Consider the following 26,550-nt stretch of genomic DNA (forward strand, 5'->3'; position numbering starts at 1 on the left):
TATAATGAATCTTAAACATACACTGTCGTTGTATGCATGTCGAGTCAAATGTTCGTCTTCTTTTTGTCACTTAGTTGTGAATTCTGAGGGGAAACACAATTGCATGTTTATGAGTTTTTGAAATAGATCATGTAAAAAATCGAATATGTTGTTTAATCGCATATAAAAAAGCTTACACGGCCCACCTCGTTCCGCACCGGCTGCTCGCCCCTGCGCTGTCTCTCTGCCCCACCCCTCACCGGCTGCCCGTCCCCACCTTGGCCGCTCGCCCTCACGCTGCCTCGCCATGCTGCCCGCCCTCGCCCCACTCCTGCACCGCCTCACTGCGTCGCAGTGATAATGGGTTCGTGGGCTTATTTGTTTGGACTCGTTACCAGACGAAAATAAGTCGACAGATGAAAAATTTGACGGGACAAAATCCTGACAGTAGAAACGTGGCAACACCTGATTGGCTCAAAAACCAACAGATTTTGCCAAAGAAAATATGTCGATAGTTGAATACACAAACCAAATAATAAAATAATGACATCGCGAATAAAATCCATCCCTAGCAACCTTGATCCAAGACAATGCAATGAACGTCTAACTCAGTTGGTTGAGTATGTGAATATATTAGACTATTTAAGTTCGAGTACTCTTAGACAAGAATTTAAATGTCTATTTAAAAAAAATAATTATGTGTATCGTGAATGTCTTAATGTCTTGTTAGTGCAGAGACTGAATACTGTACTTTCATTATCTAAAAACTTAACGTCTTGTTGGTGCACACGACAATAGAACGGTTGCCCCGGTGCGTTCGATCGGTGGGGAAGGATGGAAAGGACGATGCCGTAGATCCCTAAATCTGGAGAAGAAATGACAGATTGTGTAACCAAGTCGATGCTGCCATTGCATGCCAACCGCCAAATTGATTAGAGCAATCACAGGCAGCTGGTTGGTTAAGCTCAACAAAATTAGTGGTATATAATGTTTGGCTGGTGCATTATTAAGTGGTGATCACATGTAGGTTCGATCACCAGCCATGCTCTTATCCCTCTCTTTTAATGTGTACCTCCAGCAGCAAATCCAGAGGAGGAAGAATGAGCCCATAGACACGAAGGTCGCTGGATTCCTGGCCGCCCAAAGCGCAGAGCTCAGACGCCCGGAGCTGCGGTAGATCTGCTGCAGAGACGAATTTTTTTTGGGTCAACTTGTGATTTTGGAACCAAGGGGACTGAATGTTTCAGCTCAGGTGAGGGCAGTGGCCGGTTTTGGATCCATTTCCCTTGGATCTGAACCTCCGAAGATGCTCCCAGTTCGATTTCTTGGGAATTTATACTGGCACAAAGTCTTCAGTTCTCGGCTCAAACCAGGTAGTTAGCTGACTCTTCTGGATTAAGTAAAAGATATACTAATCTTTCGCAGAGAGAGAGAGAGAGAGAGAGAGAGAGAGAGAGAGAGAGAGAGAGAGAGAGAGAGAGTAAATGATACTAATCATGAAATAGAATGATCCATATTGTTTCGCAACCATGAAGATCCTGATCTACAGAACGGTGACTGCGGCGTTGTACAAATGTCACCAAGAGCGGATGCATATAAAAGGATTTCACCGTGCGAAACATCTAAAAGCTGGCGCTATTGGTTTATTCTGCACACACATCCTGTTTCTGTGTTTCGGCTCTAAGAAATTTTGGAACGGAGTATTCTTAGCTTTATGAATTCACACAGTTAGAGCTATGAATAATTGATAGTGTCCGGATAGACTATTTTATTTCTAGTAGTAATAATATTGTGACATAGGCTACAAAATTTCGCGGGAGAGATCGATGATGGGTTCTAGATGTCGATTTTCTACAGAGTGATGGCCTCCCTGGATGTAGGGGACGCGGGTGCCTGGACACTCTGAAGAGAAGAGATCGGTAGGGAGGGGAAGGACCGATGGGTTTTGAGTTGTGGAAGGAAACTGACGACGTCTAGGAGATTATGATTGGAAAGTGATTGTGTGGTCTTTTTTTAAGGAAATATGCACGCAGGATTACAGCGTGCAACCTAATAATTTTGATATGTGTAAATTATGTGATGAGAAAATTATGAAGGGATCATTAATTGGATATAGATAGAAGAAAATAATGGTATTAATATTTTTTAATACTGATAGTTTCTATTAATATTAGGTTTTAAAATTGATCAGAGGTTTTTCAAACAATTGAGAGAGGATGATAGAGAAATTAAGGGACTAATTTTGATTATGAACTGTTTGATCGTGTAAGATATACGGTAGTGATTATTTAAATCTACTATAACTAGTATATTTTATAGAAATATAAATTTTAGTCAAAAATAGAGACTTCAACTATTTTATACTCCATCCGTTTCCAAATATCTAACATCTTTGATCAAAATATTTATTTGCAAATACGACGAACTTTCCAATACAAACTTTCGAGTTTTGCTCTTCCATCCCCTAAACCAAGTACAATAGCAGGCCCTGTCAACTTTCACTTCTGTTTTGTTTACCGCTAAGAGGTGTCCTTCCACATATTTCCAAGGACTCAAACCCATTTCACTAGCTCACAATAGTTTCCTCACCACATATGCTCATTCTGTAATTTATTGATTAGGGACAATTTTGCCATAAAATTACAAACAAATGATTGTTGAGTTCTTTATGTTAGGGTCATGGGTGCCAATTAATTAAAAACTAAGGGAGTGTTATCCTACAAATTCAAGGTGTACAAGGCATGATTCAATGCAGAAAATAAAATCACGAAATTTTTTTGCAGGACAATCACTCTGAAATATGCACATAGCTAGACAGACGTAGGCCAGCAATTTTTTACTAGATAGCAGCGACAAGCGACGGGATCCGGTGTAGTCGCAACTGCAACTGGAAGTTACGACTGCACCGATTCTTGGCCATCATGGGGCAGATGGACTGCTACAGTACCATTTGCTACAATAATTTTTTGCCACAATATTCCTACTATAGTGTTGCTACAGTATTCTGCGTGAATCTAGACAGCCGGCTTTGCATCCAACGGCTACTCGTGCGACTAGCGACTGTACAGTAACCGGCTCCCAGCGGCAATAAGAAATCTATTCAGATAGCCCGAACTGGCACTCTCTTTCTTCGCTAAACCAACCTGCAGAAATCTCAACTGATTAATTGTTTAATCAACTTCATTAATCAAGAGAGAAAAAAATCATAAAATAAAATATAAAGTGGAGCCCACCCCAGAGGGAGCCTAAACTGGGGCCCACCCCTGTCTACCCTTTAAATCCCCCTCCATCAGCGCCGCAGAGATCCACCACAACATCACAACGAAACCCGTTGAAAACGCCCAAAAACCAGCAGAAAATTTTCCCAAGTTCGTAGCCAGGAGAAGCGCAAATGGAACAGTCCGGCGTCAAGAAATCGAACAAGATCACAGAGATCGTGCGGATGCAGCAGATGCTCAAGAAGTGGCGCAAGCTCTCCGTCGCCCCCAAGGACCCCAACTCGGCCACCGCCGGCGCCAACGGCAATGCCGGCGGCGGCGGCGAGAGCAAGGCCAAGAAGTTTCTGAAGCGGACCCTGTCCTTCACGGACGGCCCCCCCTCAGGCTCGCCGCCGAAGGGCCACCTGGCGGTGTGCGTGGGCCCCGCAATGCAGAGGTTCGTGATCCCGACGGAGTACCTGAAGCACCGCGCGTTCGCGGCGCTGCTGCGGGAGGCGGAGGAGGAGTTCGGGTTCCAGCAGGAGGGCGTGCTCCGCATCCCCTGCGAAGTCCCCGTCTTCGAGACCATCCTCAAGGCCGTCGAGAAGAATAAGGATGCCGCACTCTGCTACTGCAGCGTCGAGTACGCCGCCGACGAGGTCGGCAACGGCACGCCCCACAACCCGCTCTGCAGATAGGCGGGGCTCAAGAACACCGCCGCTTCTTGGCTGTGCCAAAACAAAAACAAAAACAAAAAGTGTTTTTTTTCTTTTACATTTTTCTTGTGTTTTGTAAGCCTTGTGTGGTGAGGGATGAATCGATGGTATCTCCCCCCACGGTTTAGAATTACCGCCTGATTATATCTTTGTTGAGCTGATCTGGATTGGGTAATGCAGCCATCATGGATGGAACTATGGAAAGATTGATGTGGAAATGAAGGATTTTACTTTCTTCTGTGAAATTTTTGAATTTTTTTTTTGGCTGGTCCTTTGTCATTCTTGATTTGCAGTTATTGCCCTTCTATCTTTATGCAGTACATCACGGTTGTTTATTAAGTCTTGACTAGTTGGGCACACTGTAATGTGCCGCATCAGTACGTTTGCGTACTATTCTATGAAATGGGTGCAAATTTGGCATTAGTTCCGAGTATAGTTTGATCAAACGCAGTATCTATTTGTTTTTGTTGGGAAGAGAGCCATTTACTACTACTTCAAATGGGGCACGAGTATGTGGTAAGCATTGGTCAAGACTTAGGGACACCAAAGTTGTTTGAAAGCCAGTTGTTTGAAAGAAGAAACTCAGGGACAACGCTGCCTTCGAAGTCCTGAAAAGGTTACTGCTCCTAGAGCGATGTACCGGTGTTCTTGTTCCCTATCAACACCAAAGTTGCATGAGATTCCTCTCTAGTCTCTACTAAACCCATTCAGTCTCCATATTCCTGATGTGATGTATATTTGGCGCCCGTGCTCTGCATTCGGCTCTGTACATTGCATAACTTGTATTTCAGGTTTTCATTTTTTTCTATAAGAAAAAAGGTTGGCAATATCTTCAGACTTCAGTTCAATGTAGTTTGATGTTTGTTCGAGATTCCTTTTCTATTTCAGTTTCCTCTTTGATTTTCTCCTTTCAAGTGGAGATACTAGTTATCTAATGACGTAATCCTACTTGAGCGATCTGTACTCATCTTTTCAGGTCAATGTTTCGTCTGCTACTTTCTTCCTTTTTCGTTAGCCTGAACGCAAAGGAAAAGTGGAGTGCCTTTTTCTGAATATAAAAAAGGAACAGCCTAACGATTTCATCTGTCTTCTTATCAGTGCATTGCCAAGAAATGTGGGGAGAATATTCTTCAAGTTAGGAGGAAATATCAATATTACTCCAAGAAACGTAGCTTCACCTCAAAAAGATTCATCTGGTCCAACAATTCATCTCGATAAGGTGCTGCTTCGCCTCCCAATGCAAACGCATGCGGCACCGTAGGTCTAGTGTGCCTACGAAGCGTACGTTGAAATTCTGGTTAGAAGCACAAGGTTGTTCAGCCCAAGAAGCTTAGATTCCGATCCCCTTAAGTCCAACTCAATTATGTTACCTTTTTTTATTTTTGAAAACTTCAGTCCAACTCAATTATCCAGTGACAATGATACGAACAAAATGCGCGGTTTGTCAAGAACTTGTCCTCAACTCCTTTACACACACATCTCAATGATCGAGAGGATTTCACCTCTGGAAGCAATAGTCAATGTTCAGAATTGAAAGTGGAGACTGAAGAAGAGTTCTGAACATTCAGATTCATGACGAACTGCGATGTGAATCTTCTCATTAGCCGATTCTGAAAAATGAACTACCGCTATCTTCAACCGTTACACATCTGAACAATTTCACGGGGTTCAGGCCAATCCCCATAAGCCTCTTGAACCGCAAGAGCCGGCCATGTGAGCCGTGTGACCGGTGAGTTAGCATGTGCTCTGCACGTTGCGAAGTGTCAAGCAAGTAATGGAGAGCATCCCCGTAGGCAGGGGGCTGATTAGTTTATGGCCATTGATGGGTCGCCAGCCATTGCTCAAGTACCTGCAAGGACGTACCTTCAGATGCGGCTCCAGTACTTGCGTTGCATTTGCATTGGATCCACGGATCCATTGAGTTACATTTAACAAGGAGAGGAGCAGCACCTTGCATCACAAACCACCAGTGGTTGCCACTGCTTGTTTTTAGGCAGTCGAGTCGCCGCATGTGCGATTCGCGCGACTATCAATGGAGGAGAACCGGCCTCTACAATCGTAGCCTGTAGGATACTGAGTAATTCTCCTCTTATTGTCGTTGAATATGCTGATATGAGAAATGAGAGCAAAAAAGAAAGAAAGAAATCGCTCGGCGCTATTGCAGGTGATTAGAAAGTGTTACATTTCTTCTGCAGAGAAAAGGATGAACCGTGAAAGCCAAGACTTCATTGTGAGACATAAGTGATGTATGAAATAGTAATTATTACTATTTTTTTACATATGGCCTATCATGATATAAGACTGTGAAAAAGCAAGGCTAAATTACTGAAGTTATATGGCCTACCATGGAACTAAAGTAGTGTCACTGAATGGAGCACAAGGGAGGCTTGAGTCAACTTTGCATCTTAACCAATTAGTATAAGTTGAACATTGGACCATTCAAAGATTGAAGTTAGACTACATATTTGGTTGTTCTCCGCAACTGACAATTATTGCTTAAAGGAAAAGAAAGTCAGGGTCACTAACTAGTAGCTATAAAACAAGTTATGGTCAGAGAAATGGACATTTTTCCCCATCTGCCTGAAAGAGGTTTCTTGTTATAGCATAATAATGCAAAAAAGGATGGGCCATAGCAAGTTAGCAGCAACGAACAACCACCCTGGTCACTGCTCCTGGCCTACTGAAAGTAATTCAGCTAAAACAATAAGTTGGATTGGTTTCATGTTTCGCAAACATCGGAACATGAATGGTATGATCTTGCCATGCAAGCGCATGTGAGAAGGCACCTTGATTTAAAGGCAACACACAAGTAGCATTATTTTCTGTCTAACGTATAGATGCCCAGTTACAGGAAATCTTGTACATGTGCAGTTGTTTGCAACTGTCAATAACACAGCAGCAAACGAAGCTTATGCAAGTTGTTGTCATTCATTTGCATGTGATGAGATATGCAAAAGATTTTTGCTCGTGTTTTGTTTCAAACCTGTGTCGGAGGTATTGCGTCTGAGTTGCCACTTTGCAGAACAGAACTGCAGAGAGGTGTTGCAAAGAAGTGGCACATGGTTTTACCAAAGGAGGAAGATATGGAGGCACATGACTTAATCCTACTCACATTTTGTCTCGAGTTTCATGTGCGCAAGGAATAATAAGAAGGCTTAATTCTGGTACTAATCATGTGGGAGAGATCAAGGTTTCAGATCATGTTTGGCAAGGCTGCTGTCTCTGAAAATGGACGAAAAGTATTGATTACGATGGCAATTTCCTCGATTGCTTTTTCTTTCAGTACCATGTCTTCCAAGACCGAAAAGAAATATAAGCATAAATGACCTAATACTGATATCATGCATGTGAGAAGATCTTAGCTCACGTTTCGTGCCGTCTCAGTTGCTGTCGCAAGGATGCCTGAATCCTGCAACTTAACTACAAATTAATCTGTATAGTTTCAGCCTTTTTTGAAGGTGTGAAGTTTCAATTTTCTTCAGTGCTTTCTGTGCAGATAAGATGAGTGCAAGTGACACTATCAAGAATTCAAGATCACCCCAGCCTTCAGCGGACGATTTTATTCTTCTGTTATTAGGACGCTGGGATTGATGGAACAAGGGAGACAGGTGAATCGCTGCACAGATTGGCACTTTGTTCGCAGCTGCATTGAGCAAACCTCCGGATTCAGACATTGTGACCATGCTATCCGTGTGACAGAGATACATCGCGGCTTTAGGCTCCACGTTTTGCTGTCTTGTGCTAGCTGCCATTAGGATCTCGTGAGTAATTGCGCTGTCATGAAGATGGCTAAGACGAAGAGGATGAAGGCGAAGGCGAGAAGGGACAGTTGTTGCTTTTCGGTCTTCTTTTTTAGAGATTTTTTTATTTTTAAATAAAAAATTGCAAATATATGTATCTGTTTTGCAAAATTACAGATTTAGACTCTTATCACCCGTTAGAAGACTTGTTACTTGTTGGAAGGGCACGATAGGTTTAAAAATCAGAAAATACTGAGTTACAATGCTCTTAAAATTCAAAACACTATTAAAATTATCATGAAAAATTCTGTGATGTAAAAGATGCTATCATCTAGCTCTCTAAAAGATTTCTCTGTCACCCTTCCAATGAGAGATATGAGTCTATATTGCAATTTTTTCAAAACAGTCGCATATATTTGCAATTTTTTGATTTTAAAAATATAAAAGCTCTCTTTTTTTTATCTGTTTCCTTGTGCCGTGCAGTTCTCTTTGGGCTGAGTTGTTCACTGGAACCGTGGGCCTTAACCTTCAGATGTTGACACGGTAGGCGTTCATTCGAGACCTTTTTGGGTAATCTCTATCAAAGCCACAAATCGAGCCCAAACCCAAAACCCCCGCTCCGCTCCCGACCATTCCACTGCAACTCGTCCCCGTCGCTGATGACGCGCTTCACCGCGCCGCCGCCGCCGTCCTCGCCCCCGGGGTCTCCACCTCCCATCCGCCACTCCCCGGCCCCTGCCCCGGCCACCCCACTCTCTCGCCGCGGCCTCCACTCGCCGTCTCCGTCCCTCGCGCTCACCCCCTCCTCCGCGTCCACCTCCTCCAGGCCGAAGTCGCGCCCGGCGCCGAAGCGAATCTACTCGCCGGCGCAGTGGGTGCCGCTGCCCTCTCACCCAGCTTTCTCTTTCCGCGCTGGCGATGGCGAGGGCGGCGGTGGCGGCGCCGCGTGGGACGCCACCGCGTCGCGGCTGTACGTGTGGGACCCTTCGGCGTGCGGTGCCCACCGGATATGCGTGCGGGTTCGGGACGCGGAGGCGGAGAATGACGGGGAGGAGGTCGCCGTGGAAGCCGCCGTACCTTCCGTGGTGAGGTGTTTCCCCTTGTGGTCGCGTTTTTCTGCTAATGCCATATGAAATGCTAGGGATCGCGTCTGTTCTCTCCGTAGGTTCGATCTGATTGCTTTCCGGTCACTGGATTGGAGGCCTATGTTTGTGAATTCGAACTAGAGACGAGCTCAATATGCAATTCACTGCCACCTTAATACTAATTTGCCAGTGAGCTTCTGTGGGCGAGGTGTTGTGCAACTGTGTGCACATTGGGATTCTTAGTTCTGTGAGTGGTTTTAGAATTCAGGCAGTACTGTTTCTGTACCATATTCCGTAGTGGCTTGTACTGCATTACAGGGAAGAGAAGATATTCTCTAATTTGTAGAAATGGGGAGCTTGTTAGGATTGGAAAGAGTCAGGAATACCCTTTTAGCGCTGTTGCCATTTAGTTTTTAGGGGCTGCTTTCCTCCTTTTCCCATCTTGTTGAAGAATATGTTATGGAAAGAGCGAAACAGGCCAACAATATTAAGTTTCAATGGATTCATTGTGTTAATTGAATGCATGGATAACTAATGTAAGTCACTATAGTAGTATGGAAGCCGTAAGTATACAATATCAAGTTTAACACATGAAAGTGCAGCTGTGTACCATCTTAGTTGCACATTTCTATCTTCTGGTGATTTGATGGGAACATGGATGCAGCAGGCATCCCCATTCCTACCACTTCTGCAAAGAAAATCCTAGTCCCTCCTTACGATGGTGAACTGGTGATGTTCCCCGTAGGGACAAAAATCCTTTCCTTCGTAGAGTGATATGATTCTTTTGGAAGGTGGCAGTTCTTGTTTGAAATTAATACAATTGTTCTTTCTCCCCGTATGGTTTTGTTCTTAGCAGTATTGCTTCATCTGACCTCAGTTTTATGCATTAAATCCTGTCATAATTGAATGGAGGGAAAACCCAGTTTGTTATGTTTATACTCAAGGAGCAAGCTTTTATCACCTTGTTTGGTAGAGCTCTAGCTTCCAACTTCATGTCAGATTTTGGGATTGTAGGCTAAAATAAAGTTGTTTTAAGTCTCTGTTTTTAGTCTAAAATAGGAACAAGATGGCTCACCCAAATACCCTCAATGTACCCACAGCTCCTGCTCCATGAATTCCTGAAGCTAGGAATACCCAGCTCCAAGAATTCTTGGAGTTGTAGCTTTGCCAAACTGGCCCTATAAGTTGCAACACTTATGCATTCGTTTCTTATGGAGATCATATTCCATAGTATCTGATACGGATATGTTACTTCTGCACAGATGTTGATGCCAGAGACTGATCTTGGTTATGTGGTCACTCACATATCACTTAATGCTGATGGTTCATCACTGCTACTTGTTGGATCACATAATGTTCGTATTTTATATGTACATGAGAGGTTATCTGAAGACGGTGATACAATCATTTGCAGGTATATGGCTCTCCTTTCCCTTTATTTACTGATTGTTTTGTGGTCATTTAAGTTGAAAATAAAATGTTATCACAACAAAATCAATGAAACAACATATTTTTATTTCGCCTGCATTCCTTTGGTCATGGACCTGAAGATCAGTTTTTTTCCTAGATACCATTCTCATTAAGTTAATAATTATTGAAGACAGCATCCAAATACCTTACATTCTTCTACTCTTCAGACTAATGAGCTGCATAGCTATCTGTTTTTCATGTTTTGGTATCTTTGTCGATATCTTCATTATACAACAACATTTTCTTTCCCAACATTTGACTTGCACATATGAAATTCACAACAGGACTGCACCAATTGCTTCTCAGATCCTGCCCAGTAACAGTGGTGGCATAAAAGTTCTGCAGGCATCTTGGCACCCTTTTAGCAACAACCATTTTGCAGTTTTGACATCAGATGCTGTTTTCAGGTATGCTAAATGAACTTTGGTGCTACATGAACGGATCTCATTCTATTATAAGCTTCTTTGTGTTCAGTTTATTACAGCTTGTGAATGAGAAAGATGTCCTCACCAGTTTTCTTATATTTCTCTGCATAATCCTTTGATAGAAAATCAAGAAACCTTTCTGCAGGTTATTTGATCTGTCATCCGATTTAGAGCAGCCAGAGCAGGAATTTTATTTGCAGCCAATTGTACCTGGAAAATGTCAGAATGCTTCGGCAATTTGTCCAGTGGCATTCTCTTATGGGAGTGATCATCTATGGGATAGATTTTCGGTATGTCGCTTAAATAAGCTTTCCTAGATCTCATAAAAGTACTCCAGAAAAACTGAACGATTTGTAGTGTCTATATTAGGTTCGAAGGAAAAATCAGAATTGATTTCACATTCATCTGGATTATTATGGTGAACTAGCAATGAAGATGATAACACAGTCACTTGCCACTTAAAGTAGATAATATAGTCTTGTTCAAACCATCCTTAGGGCAATTTACTGGTGACATTGTTTAAAGTCTTAGGGTCACAATATATAGTCTACACGATCTGCATTTGTGACATCTTTGTACAATGAACATGGCCATCTGGGAGTGACATGCTGTTTTTTTTTTTGTGTGTGTGGGAATCTATGCTCACATAGTTCATAGTCATAACAGAGTTACAGAAATGCGTGCCATAGTTGACTTGTATCAAATTTGTTTTAAGTTGCCATTTGGACATTTGTAGTATCATTATAGTTACCATTTGGTTTTGTATGTTGAATGGCTTATTCTTGTGCTTGATCTCACATATAAGCCCATCCTTTTATGCAGGTTTTCATCTTATTCAGTGATGGTTCAATTTTTGTGATCTGTCCCATTGTTCCATTTGGAAGGTAATATGACTTGTTTCTCCTTAATTTTTTTTAATGCTTATGATTCTATGATGCCTAACATTGTCAAAGCTACAAATTGTTAGGCTAATTTTATTTCGCAAAAGGTAAATATGGCGCATCTGTTAGGCAATGAAATGGAAATTTAATGCCTCAATATACTTTCTTTATCTTGGATTTGTTTTGACCTTTGAGATTGGCTTATGACTATGAAAAGGAATCTTAATGCCACAATGTACTTTCTGTATCCGCGGATTGGGTTTTTTTTATATTTATTTTGAGATTTGTTTTTCCATGATGCAGTGACTATAGCAAAAGGCATATTCAAGAAATATACGAAGATGTCAATGCATTTGGATTGAAATCTTCAAATCCGAATGTTGTCACTAACTCACATTTGGCCATTGCTTGGTTGGAAGCAACATTTCCTGACTTGTTACATCAATCAACAGATACCAGTTTGCTGATATCAAGAGCTCATCCATATGCTCCAGTAGATGATTCTCTAGCATTACAGGTCTGCTTGTACTTTCATTTTGTGAGATATTTGTCTGAGAATGGCAGACCTTGTGCCATGCAGCAATTACTGATAGTCTGTGTGTTTGATAACAAAAGAGCTTTCCAATGGACTGGTGTTGTAAAGGGCAGAGAAATTCATCTTTGATTTTGGAATATGAGCTGATATTTTTAGACGAGCACTGTTACAAGCACAACCATTTGAGTACAACTCGAGTACAACTCAGGATCCAATGGCTGAAATCACTTGGATGGAAGCTCATAAATGCATCAGATGTTTTAAATGCATGGTTGTACTCGAGTTGTACTCAAATGGTTGTATGTCAAGCATTTCCTTTTTTATACCAAAGGCTTTGGACCTATTTTTATTGAATATGGGCTGATATTTCTGTCACCTTTAATTTTAGTTGATTTTATAAAAACTTGGGGCATGGGATGGCTAGATTTGTAACATGTTCTCATACTACATTATTGCATCTGTTTGTGCATTGTAACATCAAATGAGTACTTTCTTAAGGAAAAAGGCGGATGACTATTGTTCCGAAATTAGAGGTGAGATTCAGTTTCGTGTAAAAATAGAACGGAATGTCTATCAGTCTGGGTATATAAAATTAAAGTATTGTTCTTTCTTTGAAAAAAAAGTAGGATATCATAATCCGGTCATGTAGAAGAGGTAGCAAAGGGCATTGCATTTTTAAGCTAGTAATGCTTCATGCAGATGTTCATAGTGGTACATGACATTTGCCTTTATGTAGGAGTTAGCGCTGATTGGTTTGTGACCAAAAGTTTCCACTTCTTGCACATAGATATGTCTGCCACACTCAGGTGCCTATGCACCAACTCAGGAGAAGCCAGAACCATGGGTTTTTGTTTATGAACCAAACAATGGGCTAAGATGTTCTGACAGTATCCACATATTTTGAGATCATTTCACAGTGTTTATATGGAGAAAGAAAAGGGAAGGAAATACTAAAAGGAACAATTATTTAATTTAATTATTTTCTCAAATATCTTGGAAGGTTGCCTTACTTTCTATAGGTCTAACTTCTTCTGTGAATTAATCCATTATTAGCCTGAAGTTTCTTCAGGAAACAAGTGATCTACTTCATAACTTATTCATAATTTCCATTTATTTATTTCATTAGTTTATCTTAATACATGTACAAAATTTACAATTTTTGAAAGGTAAGTGATCAAATATCACCAGAATTGAGAAGTGAACTTGAAAAGCCGGAAACTTTATTTAAATTTGATGTTCCAAATTCAAACTACCTATTGTCTATGTAACTAGTGTTCTATGCTTTTATCATGAAGCTCGTGAATCAATATGTACATTGATCAGGTTGAGCATCCATGCAGGGGCCTCTTTGTAGAGTTTGCGAGGACAACAATGGATCTGAAGGCAAGAGCAGCTCTTGTGACGGCAAAGCTGTTGGTTTCATGTACAGTTCTGCTGGCAAAGATTCAGTTCTTGTGACTGCATGGGGTAGTGGGCAGCTCCAGATTGATGCTTTTGCTGATGAAATTCAACCACAGTGGAACATCGGGATTCCTACTCGCCTTAAGGTCGATTCACATGGACAAATAAAGAGTGTTGCCATGATATGTGACTCTAATTCACAAGATCCTTTGGCCTTGAGATCATATCGACCATCTAGTACGGGATCAAATGTGAAGGGCAACACAGAAGCTGTTTGGATGTGGCACTCTCCTCCTTTGCTACGACTTGCAATTGTGGATTTGGCACTACCAAAAACTCCTAATGATAGCTCTTTGTCATTGTTTCCGGACCCCCTTGTCCCAGAGAGATTTTATTGTGCTCATGGTGGGGGGCTTGACATGGTCACGCTGCACTTCCTGCCATTTTCATACCCTGAAATGGCTTCAACACCACCCTCCGTGCATCCTGTCCTCACTACAGGCAACAGTGAAACAAGTGCTCCTTTCCTTTCTGGGTTTGTTACCATAGCCGATGCATATGGCCATGTACAGTTAGTTGGCATCACATGCCCTGGTGAGTGCTTTGTAGTGGAGATGAAGGGTTGGAAGGAACCAACACCTCTTCAGCTTAACATAGATAGCAAGAGCATTAAGGACGTGGAACCTCCCACAACTGGAATGATCAGCAAAGAGCTTGTCGCTGGTCCAGACCCACCCATACTTCCATCTTCGTCAAGCCTGAGGTCGTTGACCCCTGACTCTATTGAAGGAAAATCCACGCTTCATCACTATATTAAGGTCTTCCATGAGTACTATGTGGAGTACGGGCACAAGGTACAAAATTGTTGCCATGATTGTATTTGCATATTTTTCAGTCCATAGAACTTGTCATTTGCAGTTGTGGGGCAATGTTTGTTGGACAACTGAAAGTACTCGATTCTGCAGATACCTGATCATGTTAAATCTGTTAATCAGTAATCACAACAATATAAACACATCATTACTGATTAGATAAGAGGAAAATACACTGATTAAGAGTTTGCTTTAATGATACTTTAGGTTTTCATTGAGCTCAAGGAACATGCTGACTATGTGAAGACAGAAATTGAAGACAAACAGAAACGCTTAGAAGCAGTGAAGCAGTCACTTCTATCCATAGAAGCCAAAGACCAAGACATTAATATGAGGATAGATCGGGCCTTCAAGGTGTACGAACTATTGGAGAAGCGGATAGATACCTTCAAGATGCTTCCCGCTGCAAACAAGAAACCATTATCACAGGCAGAGCAGGAGTTCAAGGCACAGCTTGGTCAGTAAATGTGGAACATGACTTTACATTCTTCCCCTGCAGTTTCGTGTCCTAACTGAATCTGTATTTGCTAAAACTTTTTGCAGACAGGTTTGCAGATGTGGAGCAGGATGCTTTGCGTTCTTCCATTGCTGCCTTGAGTGCGAGGATGAAACGGTTCGCTCACCAGTCCATGGGCGGTGCATCTGGCACAGGAATGGCACCATGGCAGACACCAAAAGGTGGAAGAAGCCATGTTTCAGAATCCCAGATGTCGCTACTGAAATCGTCGCTAGAGAGGCTCTCACTCCTCAATGAAGAGAACAATCTGAAGCTGCGGCTTATTGATCATGAACTCAAGAACCAGGAACAATAGGTGAAATTTTGTTGTTCCGAAGGCAAAAATGCAGTTATAATTCTTTTGGTTGGCAGTTCTTGGCACATACGTGAACTGCATGATCCATAGAGGCTGTTTGGTATAATTTTTCTGTAGGGTGAAAGGTTTGGTGGGCCTGCGGACTTCGCCCCTGAATGCAGCAGCAGCAACTCTTGATGAAACCTTTCAAGGGAAGGCTGCCCATGTTGCGAACTGGCAAGCAGTTAGCACTGCAAGTGCATACGAGCGCGATGTAACTTGTAGCGAGAGTAGTGGTAGCTAGTCTGCTTCACTTTCTGCGTCCTGCGGATTGTGGGCGTTAGGTTTGGCATTTTCCGTACTGTACTGCGTGGTCGGAAGCTGAGAGAACCTGTTGATCCGACTAGAAAAAGTACGTCCAGGTTAGATGGCCGGTGACTGAGAATAGTGAGTGGCCGAATTTTATTCAAATACTGTTGTTCAGGAGATGTGTATTACTAGCTCTTATTAAGTTATTATCATGTTGACATGCGAGATGTAGTTGTCGACACTTGTGTTTACTTTAACCGCAGATGTAAACCTGTTTGTTCGCCATATATACTCATCTGCGTACGACCCCAACTGGCCACGCATGTGCCGGCGACGCTGCAGCTTCCTTCGCAATCTGCCGGGTCGTCGCTTCACTCACCCGTTTCTTCGTTCAGGCCTCAGGGTCCCCGGCCCGCGGCAGGCTGCACCAGTCCTTGTGATCACTCACCCTTCTCTGTCTCCTCCCTTCCCTTTTGATAAATACACCAGGGTTGCTTCATATATGTTTGGACATGTTGCGTATTTCATGCCGCAATCCCAACCAAACGTGAAAATGACCTGGACGACGGGATGCTGAAGTTGGGAGCTCAGAAGAGGGCAACTGACATGAACCGGAGACGAATGGATTTACTATCGAACAACAGAGAAGGTGTCAACTGGCAAATTTAGGTGCATAGATCCATATTCAGGTGCTGAAGACTAACACTTTGCCCCAGCGTGATGTCCTGTAAGTTACAGCCCAAACTTGTTTTTTTAACTAGTATTGTGCCCGTTGCACGGTATCACGTTTCAAACATATGTCATACTATTATTATAGCATGAAATAACAAAAAATGTTTTCTACTATTACGAGCTTTTGGAGTCGTGACAAGCTTGAACTACTAAGCATGCTAAAGCTTCCCACCAAATTTGCCTTCTGGAATTGATATGGCTCTGCACTCAGATGGGCCGAGGCCTAACAATTCTTCCTCATCTACGACCACAACCACGTGTGTACCCTTGACGTGCATTCTTCATTTCTTCCTTGGCGCTTTCTCATACTTCTTGGAACCCTTCCACCTCGACTTCAGCCTCTGCCTCCCTGCTACCTCCTCTACTTCCTCTTCTAGTCTTCCATGACCCCTACGGCCACCTTCCATCATACAGATCAAAATCAGTTGGTTCAAGTGGAGCTATTTCTTGTATGCCCTTATCAATGGAGTACAAATAAATCACTAATGGATTATTTAATACAGAAAAAAGTGAATCATGGTATAGTTTATTCCAAAAAATCTGAGTACACTGTCAATGTTGGAACTCGGAAAACAAAAATCCACTAATAAAGTGAGCAAAATCAACGAAACAAATGAAGATTTCTTCTGTCAAAAATTAAAAATGTAAGTGCATAATACAGACTCAATGAATGGTGCATAATGAAAGTGTTGTCATTGTCACCTATCCTATTAGGCTATTACGGTACTACCAATTGCCACAGCTAACAAGGGACCCATAAAAAGAATGAAAATTCTAACAACAGAGGTCTACATACAGATACACTGACTATTCAAAAATAGGTTAAACAGATGATAGCAACCTACCGATATAATTTCATTACCTAGCTGAAAAAACTGTATATACCATAATACATGACAAGTCTCGTAATAGAAAGAATAATAGAACATCAATGTACGATACAGGCAGGAGAAAGAGGAGTGTAGGATCTAGGCATACAGATTAAAGAAAAACGATCAAAGCATTGAAGAAAATATAACATAGTGTCATACCCATAGGCTCGGAATCAGTATGTCAGCTTTCTCTGGAAGTTCAACTTCTTCGACCTATCCTTTGATGACCTAATTAGGAGGAAGTACAGTATCAGTTGGGGGTCAAAGGTAACCATAAAGGGTACATATCCAAGAGATACAAAACAAACTGTGATCCGTTGTCCAAGAGATGGGTTACCGGAGATTAACCGTAGAGCATGTTCAGCTATTTCAGATGCCTCAACTGCATAGGCATGTCTTGCACCATCCTAACATTAACATACCAAACACCATCTGTCATGTTATATCAGACACGGGAATAAGAGAAACCATGAAAGCTTAAAGTGCACCTGGGCAACGAATAATGAAAGAATACCACTACCAGCTCCAATATCAACCACAACTCGACCCTCAACGTCGGATTGGTTTTCCATAACAGCAGCATAGTATGTTCCTAAAGGGGAAGAATGCGCACTACCTTATTAATATTTATGCAGAAAGGTGAGTATCATGACATTCTGTGGATAGGGGAATAAAAAGAACTGAGAACTTCGGGTGAAAAGATGACCTGCCCTCGCAAAGTCTTGTAACATATTTTGCTGATGCAATAGCTGGCCATAGTAGTGAAAATACATCTTTGCTGACGATGCCTCAATTGTTGTATCAAATTTGCTTATCGAAGAAATTATTGATCCATTCCCCAACGACTCACCTGTCATTTTTGCAAGATATAGCTAACTTCACAAAAACAGGTTGAAATAGCATTAAAAAAAAGAACAGAACATACAACTCTTGCAAGAAACTAAGCTGTCCAAGTGCCGGTGAGATGAATCCTTCAAAGACGCTTGGGAAGAATGATCCTCGCACCTCTATCATGATCTTCCATATTGCCTCTAGATCTAATCCAATCTTGACTCTTGATATCACTTGTTAGAATACACAGCGGTCTAGCTCGGCTCGCTATACCCATGAGCTGGTGCCCTCAGCCTAGAACTTATTGGGTCTACTATACGCACAGGATAATCAGAACCACAACTAAAATCTTAGATTAACTCAACCAAAAAGACTAACATGATAGGTGAGGGACCATTCACCTTTTAAGTTGTGTCCCCCATCATCAATTTTTTAAGTGGGACTAAACCAACAGTCTTCCCCATCACACAATAGGTGGCGCAACCCGCAACTGTGAAGCTTTGGAGATGTTCCGGGTTTTAGACATGAAGCTCTGATATCACTTGTTAGAAATAAATTGTGCAAAAGCGATTGATCTACAAAGGCAAAGGATGCAAGAACACAGATGCCACCTGAGATATAATATTTCTTTACAAGGTTTAGCCAAAGTCTACATATCAGGGGGCATGACTATGGTCGCTTTTTCCTACAGTTGCAATATTGGTCACCTGAGGTCTTGATAGAACCACTGTCACCCCTACGAGCATGTCGCTATGTTGTCATGATGGTTACATCAATGATCCTTTCATATTTACGAGAAAACCATGTTTCAAGAGTTTGACACCAACTCTATCCTATATCACTAATACAACTCAAGTCCTATGCATAACCTTCTCTTATACAAATATTCAACACAAATACAACAAATAATATTTTTCTAACCAGTTGCTCTGCTTAAGTAGGATTAGGATCCTCTGACTTTGCCCATGTGAACAACCCTTCAATCTATTATCAACGTCCAAGATTGAATTTCAATTTTACCAAAGTTCAACGTTTTCTAATTAGTTATGCAATATTTTCTAATTTCATAACTAGTTCAACGATTTTTGGTTAATTATGCGATATTTTTCAGTTAGTTATTTAACATTTTTTAATTTTAAGTGAAGTCACGATAACTTGAAAGAGGTAAAGTCAGAAGATCCCGATCCGCTTAAATACCGCCATCCTATCCTGCAGAGCGGTGCTTAAACCCTCTCTCTTCTTCCAAGATTCGCTCCAAGCCAACAACGTAGAGGGCTTTGGGGTCTCGCTAACAGTCGCTCATTTTCCGGTCACCTTCAATAACGCAATTTCCAGTTGCCTTGGTTCAATTTATGTACCGTCGCGTGTCAACACTTGCATTCAAGCTCCAGTTACATGAAATTCACCAGAACGGAAAAAAAAGTCTCATAGTTGCCCAGCGTTAAAAAACGGTGCAATATCAGCATTGCAACATAGATAAAAACCGTGGTAAAAGCGTGTTCGAGGACGCCAACACTTGAGCATATTACATCACATGGAAACGAAAGCAGGCCGTGCTTGACCCAGGCGATATCCCAGATTCCAAACGTCCGTCCTATAACTATAAGTTCTCCAACCAACAACAAAATTTCCGCACACTACATACTCAATAAAGAATAAATTAAGCAAGGTATAGCGGTGACGAAGGGATTTGTAAGTTCTGACCACAAAACAACCCTCTATGCACCCATGAATCTACGCTCACGAGGTGTACTCAAAGGGTTGAGGTGGCTGCGGCTCGTCGTCGACGACCATGGCAGATGATCCTGACCCCTGTTGGCCCGCAGCAGCTGCTGTGTTGCCGGTGCTTGCTGCTACTGTCGACGGGGCATCGGTCAGTGCGAGGACCTCAGCCTCGGTGGGCTGCAGGTCTCGGAGGAGGATGAATCCAGAAGGAGCGGGTTTCACAGGGACATATCGGCCGCCTTCGATGAACTTGATGAACTTCTCCTGGGCAGGGATCACACGAGCTGGGTTCGTCAGGAGCTGGAAGGTTGGTTCTGGTTCAGGAGCCTTCTTCTCCAATGCATTATCAACCTTGAAACAAACATTGAAGCAGGTAAATTGAAGGTGACTAAATATGGCTCTATGCAGCTTATGTGAAACAGCAAATTCCTCTAGATCACAGCCTGAGTAGACTATAACTAAATGGCCAGTAACACATTACACTGACTAGTTTATGAGCTTATTTCAGCCAAGTTAGCCTGTAGGCACTGCAGTGGCTTTTCAAAATCACTTTTTTTTTTCTATATTGGATATAGAATTTTTTTAGCCATGACCAGTAAGATACTTGTAACTAACTAGATTTCATTGTGCATAGCATCATCCCAACCTCAATCTGGCCCTTAGTCTTACTCGTGGATGTTAACACAATGAAGAAAAAGGTAGCTATTTAATACCTGCATTGCATCGGCATCCTTCTCCTGAGTTTTAGCTGCCTTGCCTGAAGTAGAACCAGAAGCCTCTTCCATGGTCTTCTCCTGGTTAGCTTTGCTTTCTGCCTCCTTCTTTGCCCTAGATTTTGCCTTGGCATAAGTTGACAAAATGGCCGTTGGTAGTTTCAGCACTGAAGTTGTAGTCTGCTGAGTTGTCGGTTTGGGATATTCGAACAGGGATGGTTTAGCATGTGATACAAACTCGAACTTCGGCACTTTCAGATCAGAGTTGAGCCCAATGAAGGCTGTTGGCGAGAAGGCCAGGCTGATGAAATATTGGAGAGGATACCAGTACCAGAACTGACTGAAAACAGCAAGACCAACCACAGCAGTGAGTTTGTCATGCTTGTTCCTTGAGAGGAGTTTGATTGTGACATTCCTACCACCAGCATCGAGAATACCAGAAGCTAGTATGGCGCCCATTTTGCTCATGGCATCCTCGTGCTTGTCAAGAATGATCTTTTCCAATTGACGTCTGAATGTTCCAACACGAGAATCAAAGGATTCATTAGTCTGTATCATTACCATTGCCATGGCAATGAGAGCTCCCTGGCGCACGAAGTCAACAACATCTGATGTAAGAGGCTCCAACAAGGAAATTGCATCACTTAATCCGGTTCCTGCACATGATATCCCAACAGCTAAGGCTGCACCATAACGAACATGTGGGTTGTATGATTCAGAGAGCAGGGACACAATTCTTGGAGTCTGCAGAATTACAACAGAAGATGTGAGGTATGGATAACAAAGGTATTGATGCTTGTGAGAGAAAGTTCATGTCTGCTAAATTAATGGAAATAGAATTCGGTAAAACACATTAGTTAGACTGGATGGTAACTAAAGGTAATCTGGCGTTTAAATCCACAAACCTGCTCTGGTTCATTGTATAGAACAAATCCAAGAGCCATAACTGCAGTCCGCCGAACATCATCACTGACGTCCGATACAGCAAAATGCAGCAGCTGGTGGATGGCTTTGTTGTTTGCAGTTCCCCTGTAGGCTAGAGCCAATGCGTACATACCACCGTAACGTAATATGGGATCTTGGTCTCTAGTCATTTGTTCAATCAAGGTGTCTGCTTCCTCTTCCCTGCCATATACCGTCAAGGCGATACCAAGTGACAAACCCCTACGAGTGTGAGAGAGAGAATGTCAGAACAACAGGGTGCTTCTTGAGAAATACTGTGCAGTATTTAAACAGCACTGACCTTATAATCTTTTCATGTTGTGTATCATGTGCATAAGCAAGCATCTCACTAGCCTTCTCGCTGGCGGTCCCAACCATGAGCAAGCCCATGCCAATACCAGCTGCCTCACCAGCCACAGCACTGTCTGTGTAAAGGACATTCTTTATGTCCTCATATATCTCCTCATCTGATGTGCCCAAAGCTGCAAGCCCAAGTCCCAAACATGCACCATGCTGGATGACCTGTATGCGTGTTGGTTTGGAGTTAGCAAAATATAAATGAAATGAATAACGAGACAAAAGACAGTAAGAAACAATAATCACCTCAGCACTGGTGTTGCGAAGACTTTCACGGAGGAACTGTTTGATTCCCTCACCATGATTGGCATGAATCAAACCTAGCGCATAGAGGGCACCACCCTCTGAGTATGGACTGCCACCACCAACTGCACCACTTTGAGGCAGGTAGGGGGCCATCAAAGCCCGGCCTTGTTGAAGGTGGCCTCTATGAATGACACCTAATCCAGCAGTTGCACTAAATTTCGCCCAATTGGTTGCCCTGCTTAACCACTCCTGTAACACAATAGCAACATGAGAAAGTGAAACAGCTAAAAATCGCTACATGATGCTGATGCAGCAAGTAAAAACTAAAAGTACCAGGTTCTCTCTTAGGAAGGTATCAACAGTAGTTCCTGCATGCATGATTGCATTGGCACAAATAGTAGCACTGTGGCAAACACTGTTCCTCATTTCCACAGCCTGCTTTATTGTTTTCAGAATTAAAAGGTCGGACCTGTTGAAAGAAACAACAACGCCAAATCAGTATCAGGTAGAAAAGGCATGCACTCAAGGCCAGTTGTCACCGTTTAGCAAGTAATAATTACTTTACCTATTGTGGCTATATAGAAATTGCAACGTCAGCTGAATAGAAGTCTCCCCTGATAGTATTCCTTTAATTTTTGCAAGCCTGTCGGTATGTGCTACCTCATTTGGATCCACAGTGTGAGCACTTCCATTCGGTGTAGTTGTGTCATCTCTCATCTGAACATCTCCAGTTGGTTCTGTGCCTGTACCCGCACTAGCAGTTTGATTATCTTGTAAAGCTGACCCACTGTCAGGGTTAAATGGCACAGGGGTCTGCGGAGCCAGACGATTCCTCACGTTCAAAAGGAAGGCCTGGTTTTCATTCTCAACAAGATCGAAAGCAATTTGATACGCAAGGAGAGCATCATCCTGAAGAATGAGCAATGATATCTCGAGTAAGTAACTGCAAAAACCATCAAATAATGCAACAGAAGAAAGAATAAAAATGTACCTTGCTTCCAGAAAGCAGCTTGTCCATTATGCTTGCAACAGTTTCGGGCTCACTCAAAAACATAAGACACTGGGAAATGCTCAGATAATCTGGATTTGGTAAAGTTTGGTATATTTTAACAAGACAGCGGAGAACCTGTAAAGAGAGTGAGGTATTTGATCAATTAGTTAAATTTTGTTTTAGCAGCGTTTACTGTATGCCAGAAACAGGGACACAGCTATAAAAAATCCTTGCATTTCCATCCAACATAACAACTAAACTAAGGAACCTACTCAAAAAAAAAAAAAAAAAACTAAACTAAGACCTGAGGGTTTGTTGTAACATGCTTGTACCTCGAAGCGATATTCACGGTGATTAACATATTGATGAGAAAGGTTGATACAATACGATAGAGCCCCTTGAATATTATCGCACCGAGCAATTGCTTCCTCCAGCTTATCCAGCCTCCTGCATTCAACAGACATGCCCATGGCCTGCTGATATTTCCCATCAAGGATACACCTGAAACAAAGAATAAACATTAGGTGAATAACCCATCTGAAAAACTGAGATATCACCAAACAATAGGATATTATCATACTTTTCAAGCATCCTCTCCACTATGGCCTCTAATCGAGGATCGACATTCTCTTCCTCCTCTGTAGCTTTAGAGACTCTGGTCTTGATACTAGCATACTCATCTAATGCTTTGGCTGAAAGAGAACAACCAGCAATTTGATGACCAAAAGATATTATGACAAAATAACATCCATAATGACTCAAAACTTAAGACCATTCTCACCTAAAAGAGCTTGGGCATAATCAGAATCGTCAGAAACATCAAATAGGGGTCCAGCACCAAGTGCGTACGACAATGAATCATTTAACTCGCCCAGGTAGTAGAATACCTACATGATATACAACAATCAGTATAAACAATACAAAAGAAGGAGATTTTCATGTAAATATAAAACTATGTGACATAATACCTTAGAAACAACTAGTGCTGCCAGCTGCCTCTGATCGAACTCCTCATCTTCATACAAACTCTCACTGCAGGAAAAACGAAACAGATGGAAACAAATTATTGACTTGAATCATTGGAAATACAAGGCACACTTTATGTTCGTCCAACCATGATCATTAATCAATCATATTCACAAAATAAAAGATCAATGAAGTTATTTCTACATGTTCCCATACTACCAAGTATCTAGCTCCACAAACTAGATCCAAATTAAAATTAAAGCACCTCTGTATCACAGAAGTCGCATAGCTTCCATGAAACAAACATAATCATATAAAAAAATCTAACTAGGTGCATAACAATTACATACAGGTATTGAAAGGTTCTGCAAGTGAAACAAGCATTTCGGAAACAAGAAATTCGTAATATAGGAGAGAGTAACAAACTAAAAATTATCAAGACACATTACCACCTACCAAACCTATTGCAACCGAATTATCCATTACTGAACAGAACGAGGAAATTCCCTACTAAATAAATAAATGAATGAAATTGGATTAGGGACATTCATTTTTCCTGTCATCTGTTGGACCAAGCATATTCATATCCTCAGTTCATCCAATATTTCCCTGAGTGTACAATAGGTACTATAGTCAAAGAAATCAAAACGCCACAACAATTACAAACTGTAATCCTGCCCGCCCATGAAAATTCAAAGCTTTCTGATTTCTCCCACCTCCTCAGTTCACTCCTACTGATATTTCCTTTTTTAACTTAATATCTTAATCTCTCCACCAAAACCTCGCAAAATCCAAGAAAGGGCGCAAAGGTTCTATATTTTGCTTCAAATCATGCGGATTCATCCTAACGAGCACAAGAACAGCGCATTAACCCTTGGGAATCCCCATCTAACAGATCAGAACCGACATAACATACGGTTCCCTCGCACAAACGCCAGATCGAACTGAACGAATGGCGCAACAGCAACAACATCTAGGGCAACGTCCCCTCCATAGTTCTCATCAATCACAGAGGCAGATCGAAACACTAAGAAAGTCTAGCAAAGCCACGGCGCCCGAACGAATCGCGCAAACAGAGCAGCTACAGCGGCAGCGACTAGGTACGCGCAGAGGAAGCAAAGGGGAAGGAGGCAGGAGTGGTGGGGCTCACATGGCGGGGACGCTGGTAGAGATCTCGGGCCAGAAGAGGTGGACGACGGAGTTGAGGCTGGCGAGCGCGTGCAACTTCAGCTCCGCCGCCGGCTCCTGCAGCATCGCGAGGAGCCCGCTAGCGGAGCTCACCGTGGCCACCGCCACCATGGCAGCTCTGCCGTCCGTACGCCGCCGCCGCCGCCGAGGAGGTGCGAGGGTTTGGGCGTCGCGAGTTCTGCTTGGATGAGTTGGCGACGAGAAGGCGAAGTAAAACAATAAGGACTGGAAGGTGCAGTTTGAAAATATAGAGATAGTGCGAGGGGTTAGTTGTCAATGTAGTCGGACTCGGAGGACACAAAATTCGGACTCTGGATAAGTGGCTCTTTACTTATAGATTATAGAAAAAGTGTTTGGAGATTCTTTTGTTTGCCGGACTATCAAAGTAATTGAATGAACAATTATCGTAAAATAAAGAGTTTGGAAAAGTCCTCGATGTAATAAAAAATTCTACTAACAATATTATGTTTAAGGAATCACTTCACTCATAAGTATGTCTTAGATTTAGGTTCATCGGTATGTGTAGCAGTGTTACCAGCTATGATGTTAACAAGGACGAAGAGTGATGGTAAGTGATAATCAGCAAGACAATAACGATAATGGTAAGAGAGCATCGATGAAATTATAAGAGTAGAGGCAACATGGTGACATACGGTCACATCACATGACGTAACTATAGTCAATAATAATAGAGGGCTTGGCATGTAAAAAAAACAACATAAACAATCTCAAAAACCATGGCACGAGGTAAGTTGACATGACAAGAGTGATGATCACGAATGTGCACAAAAGACACAATGACATTAGTCGTGCAGTGTGCCTAATGTAACCCCTAACAGAGTTAATCCTTTTAGGAGTTCACCATTTTGTTATACAATGTGGAAATAAAGACTAAAATGTAAAATGGTGGGCATCTCTTGTTACCCTTCTCTCGATAGTACAAAAGAAATATGTATTGATGTAAGTTGCGTAAATTTATATAATGGTGTAATAGACTTAAAATTCCAATATAATTCACTGTTCGCGCGTTCTTTGAGTTTTCATGGCATTTTCATCGCCATTATCTGTACTTTATTCGTAAGTAATTTAAAAACTAAATTACAGAGGCTTTTTGATGGTTTGACTAAGTAGAGCAATCGTTCTATCTTCTGAGAATGAAAGCACATCCACGAGTTATTATCATCAACCTTGTTAATGATATATTCATTAATTGTCTAGTTGAGCCGACATCCTACTTTGCCATCGACATTGTAATTGAGATCTTTTTTAGTGTCGTGGGTATCTATCATTATTTGCCCAAACTTAGGTGTCACATATGAGCACAAGGTGTTTATCCTATCTCCCACTTATTCATGGTTTATCTCTGGACTACAGTATTTTGGTCTACTCTTTTATGAAGGGTTTGAGAATTGTGACGGCTAATGAATTAAGAAAAGGACCTAAGTTAATATTGAGAGAATTAAAGACCCTTTCATGCAAAAATGCAAGGGGACATCTGCCACGAGAGTTGAGTGATGAGGGCGTCAGCGCAATTGTTCGGTCTCTTTTACCATGTTCCGCTCCTCAGTCTCCAGACCCCAATTTCA

General features: G+C 42.0%; 3 protein-coding genes and 1 pseudogene across 5 annotated transcripts; 2 read left to right on the top strand and 2 right to left on the bottom strand.

Annotated features, from left to right (window-relative positions):
* Positions 1–3,303: 3,303 nt before the first annotated feature.
* LOC133923649 (auxin-responsive protein SAUR50-like) lies at positions 3,304–3,921 on the top strand. Its single transcript, XM_062368935.1, has one exon. The coding sequence runs from the start codon at positions 3,371–3,373 to the stop codon at positions 3,872–3,874; it is 504 nt and encodes a 167-aa protein (XP_062224919.1). The 5' UTR covers positions 3,304–3,370; the 3' UTR covers positions 3,875–3,921.
* A 4,309-nt stretch (positions 3,922–8,230) lies between these two features.
* Positions 8,231–15,626, top strand: LOC133924936 (nuclear pore complex protein NUP88). Of its 2 annotated transcripts, XM_062370684.1 has the most exons (10): positions 8,231–8,717; positions 9,980–10,131; positions 10,472–10,594; positions 10,758–10,902; positions 11,435–11,496; positions 11,797–12,010; positions 13,369–14,283; positions 14,509–14,758; positions 14,845–15,113; positions 15,231–15,626. In XM_062370684.1, exons 1-9 carry the CDS (start codon positions 8,292–8,294, stop codon positions 15,111–15,113), a joined length of 2,556 nt encoding a protein of 851 aa, XP_062226668.1. In that variant the 5' UTR covers positions 8,231–8,291; the 3' UTR covers positions 15,231–15,626. The 2 variants fall into 2 exon arrangements, with proteins under 2 accessions (XP_062226668.1, XP_062226667.1); XM_062370683.1 differs by having other exon boundaries at positions 14,845–15,626.
* A 1,532-nt stretch (positions 15,627–17,158) lies between these two features.
* LOC133925604 (probable histone-arginine methyltransferase CARM1) lies at positions 17,159–18,029 on the bottom strand (annotated as a pseudogene).
* Positions 18,030–19,277: 1,248 nt separating this feature from the next.
* On the bottom strand, positions 19,278–25,184 carry LOC133924937 (26S proteasome non-ATPase regulatory subunit 1 homolog A-like). 2 transcript variants are annotated; one of them, XM_062370686.1, is made up of 13 exons: positions 24,927–25,183; positions 23,779–23,842; positions 23,592–23,697; positions 23,391–23,502; positions 23,143–23,311; positions 22,811–22,945; positions 22,385–22,728; positions 22,153–22,288; positions 21,820–22,068; positions 21,518–21,738; positions 21,180–21,438; positions 20,275–21,018; positions 19,278–19,912 (listed from the first exon to the last, which is right to left on the bottom strand). In XM_062370686.1, exons 1-13 carry the CDS (start codon positions 25,073–25,075, stop codon positions 19,577–19,579), a joined length of 3,024 nt encoding a protein of 1,007 aa, XP_062226670.1. In that variant the 5' UTR covers positions 25,076–25,183; the 3' UTR covers positions 19,278–19,576. The 2 variants fall into 2 exon arrangements, with proteins under 2 accessions (XP_062226670.1, XP_062226669.1); XM_062370685.1 differs by having other exon boundaries at positions 21,518–22,068; positions 24,927–25,184.
* Between the last annotated feature and the right edge of the window lie 1,366 nt (positions 25,185–26,550).

Source organism: Phragmites australis, chromosome 7 (genome assembly GCF_958298935.1).
Source record: "Phragmites australis chromosome 7, lpPhrAust1.1, whole genome shotgun sequence".
NCBI classification, from domain to species: domain Eukaryota; kingdom Viridiplantae; phylum Streptophyta; class Magnoliopsida; order Poales; family Poaceae; genus Phragmites; species Phragmites australis.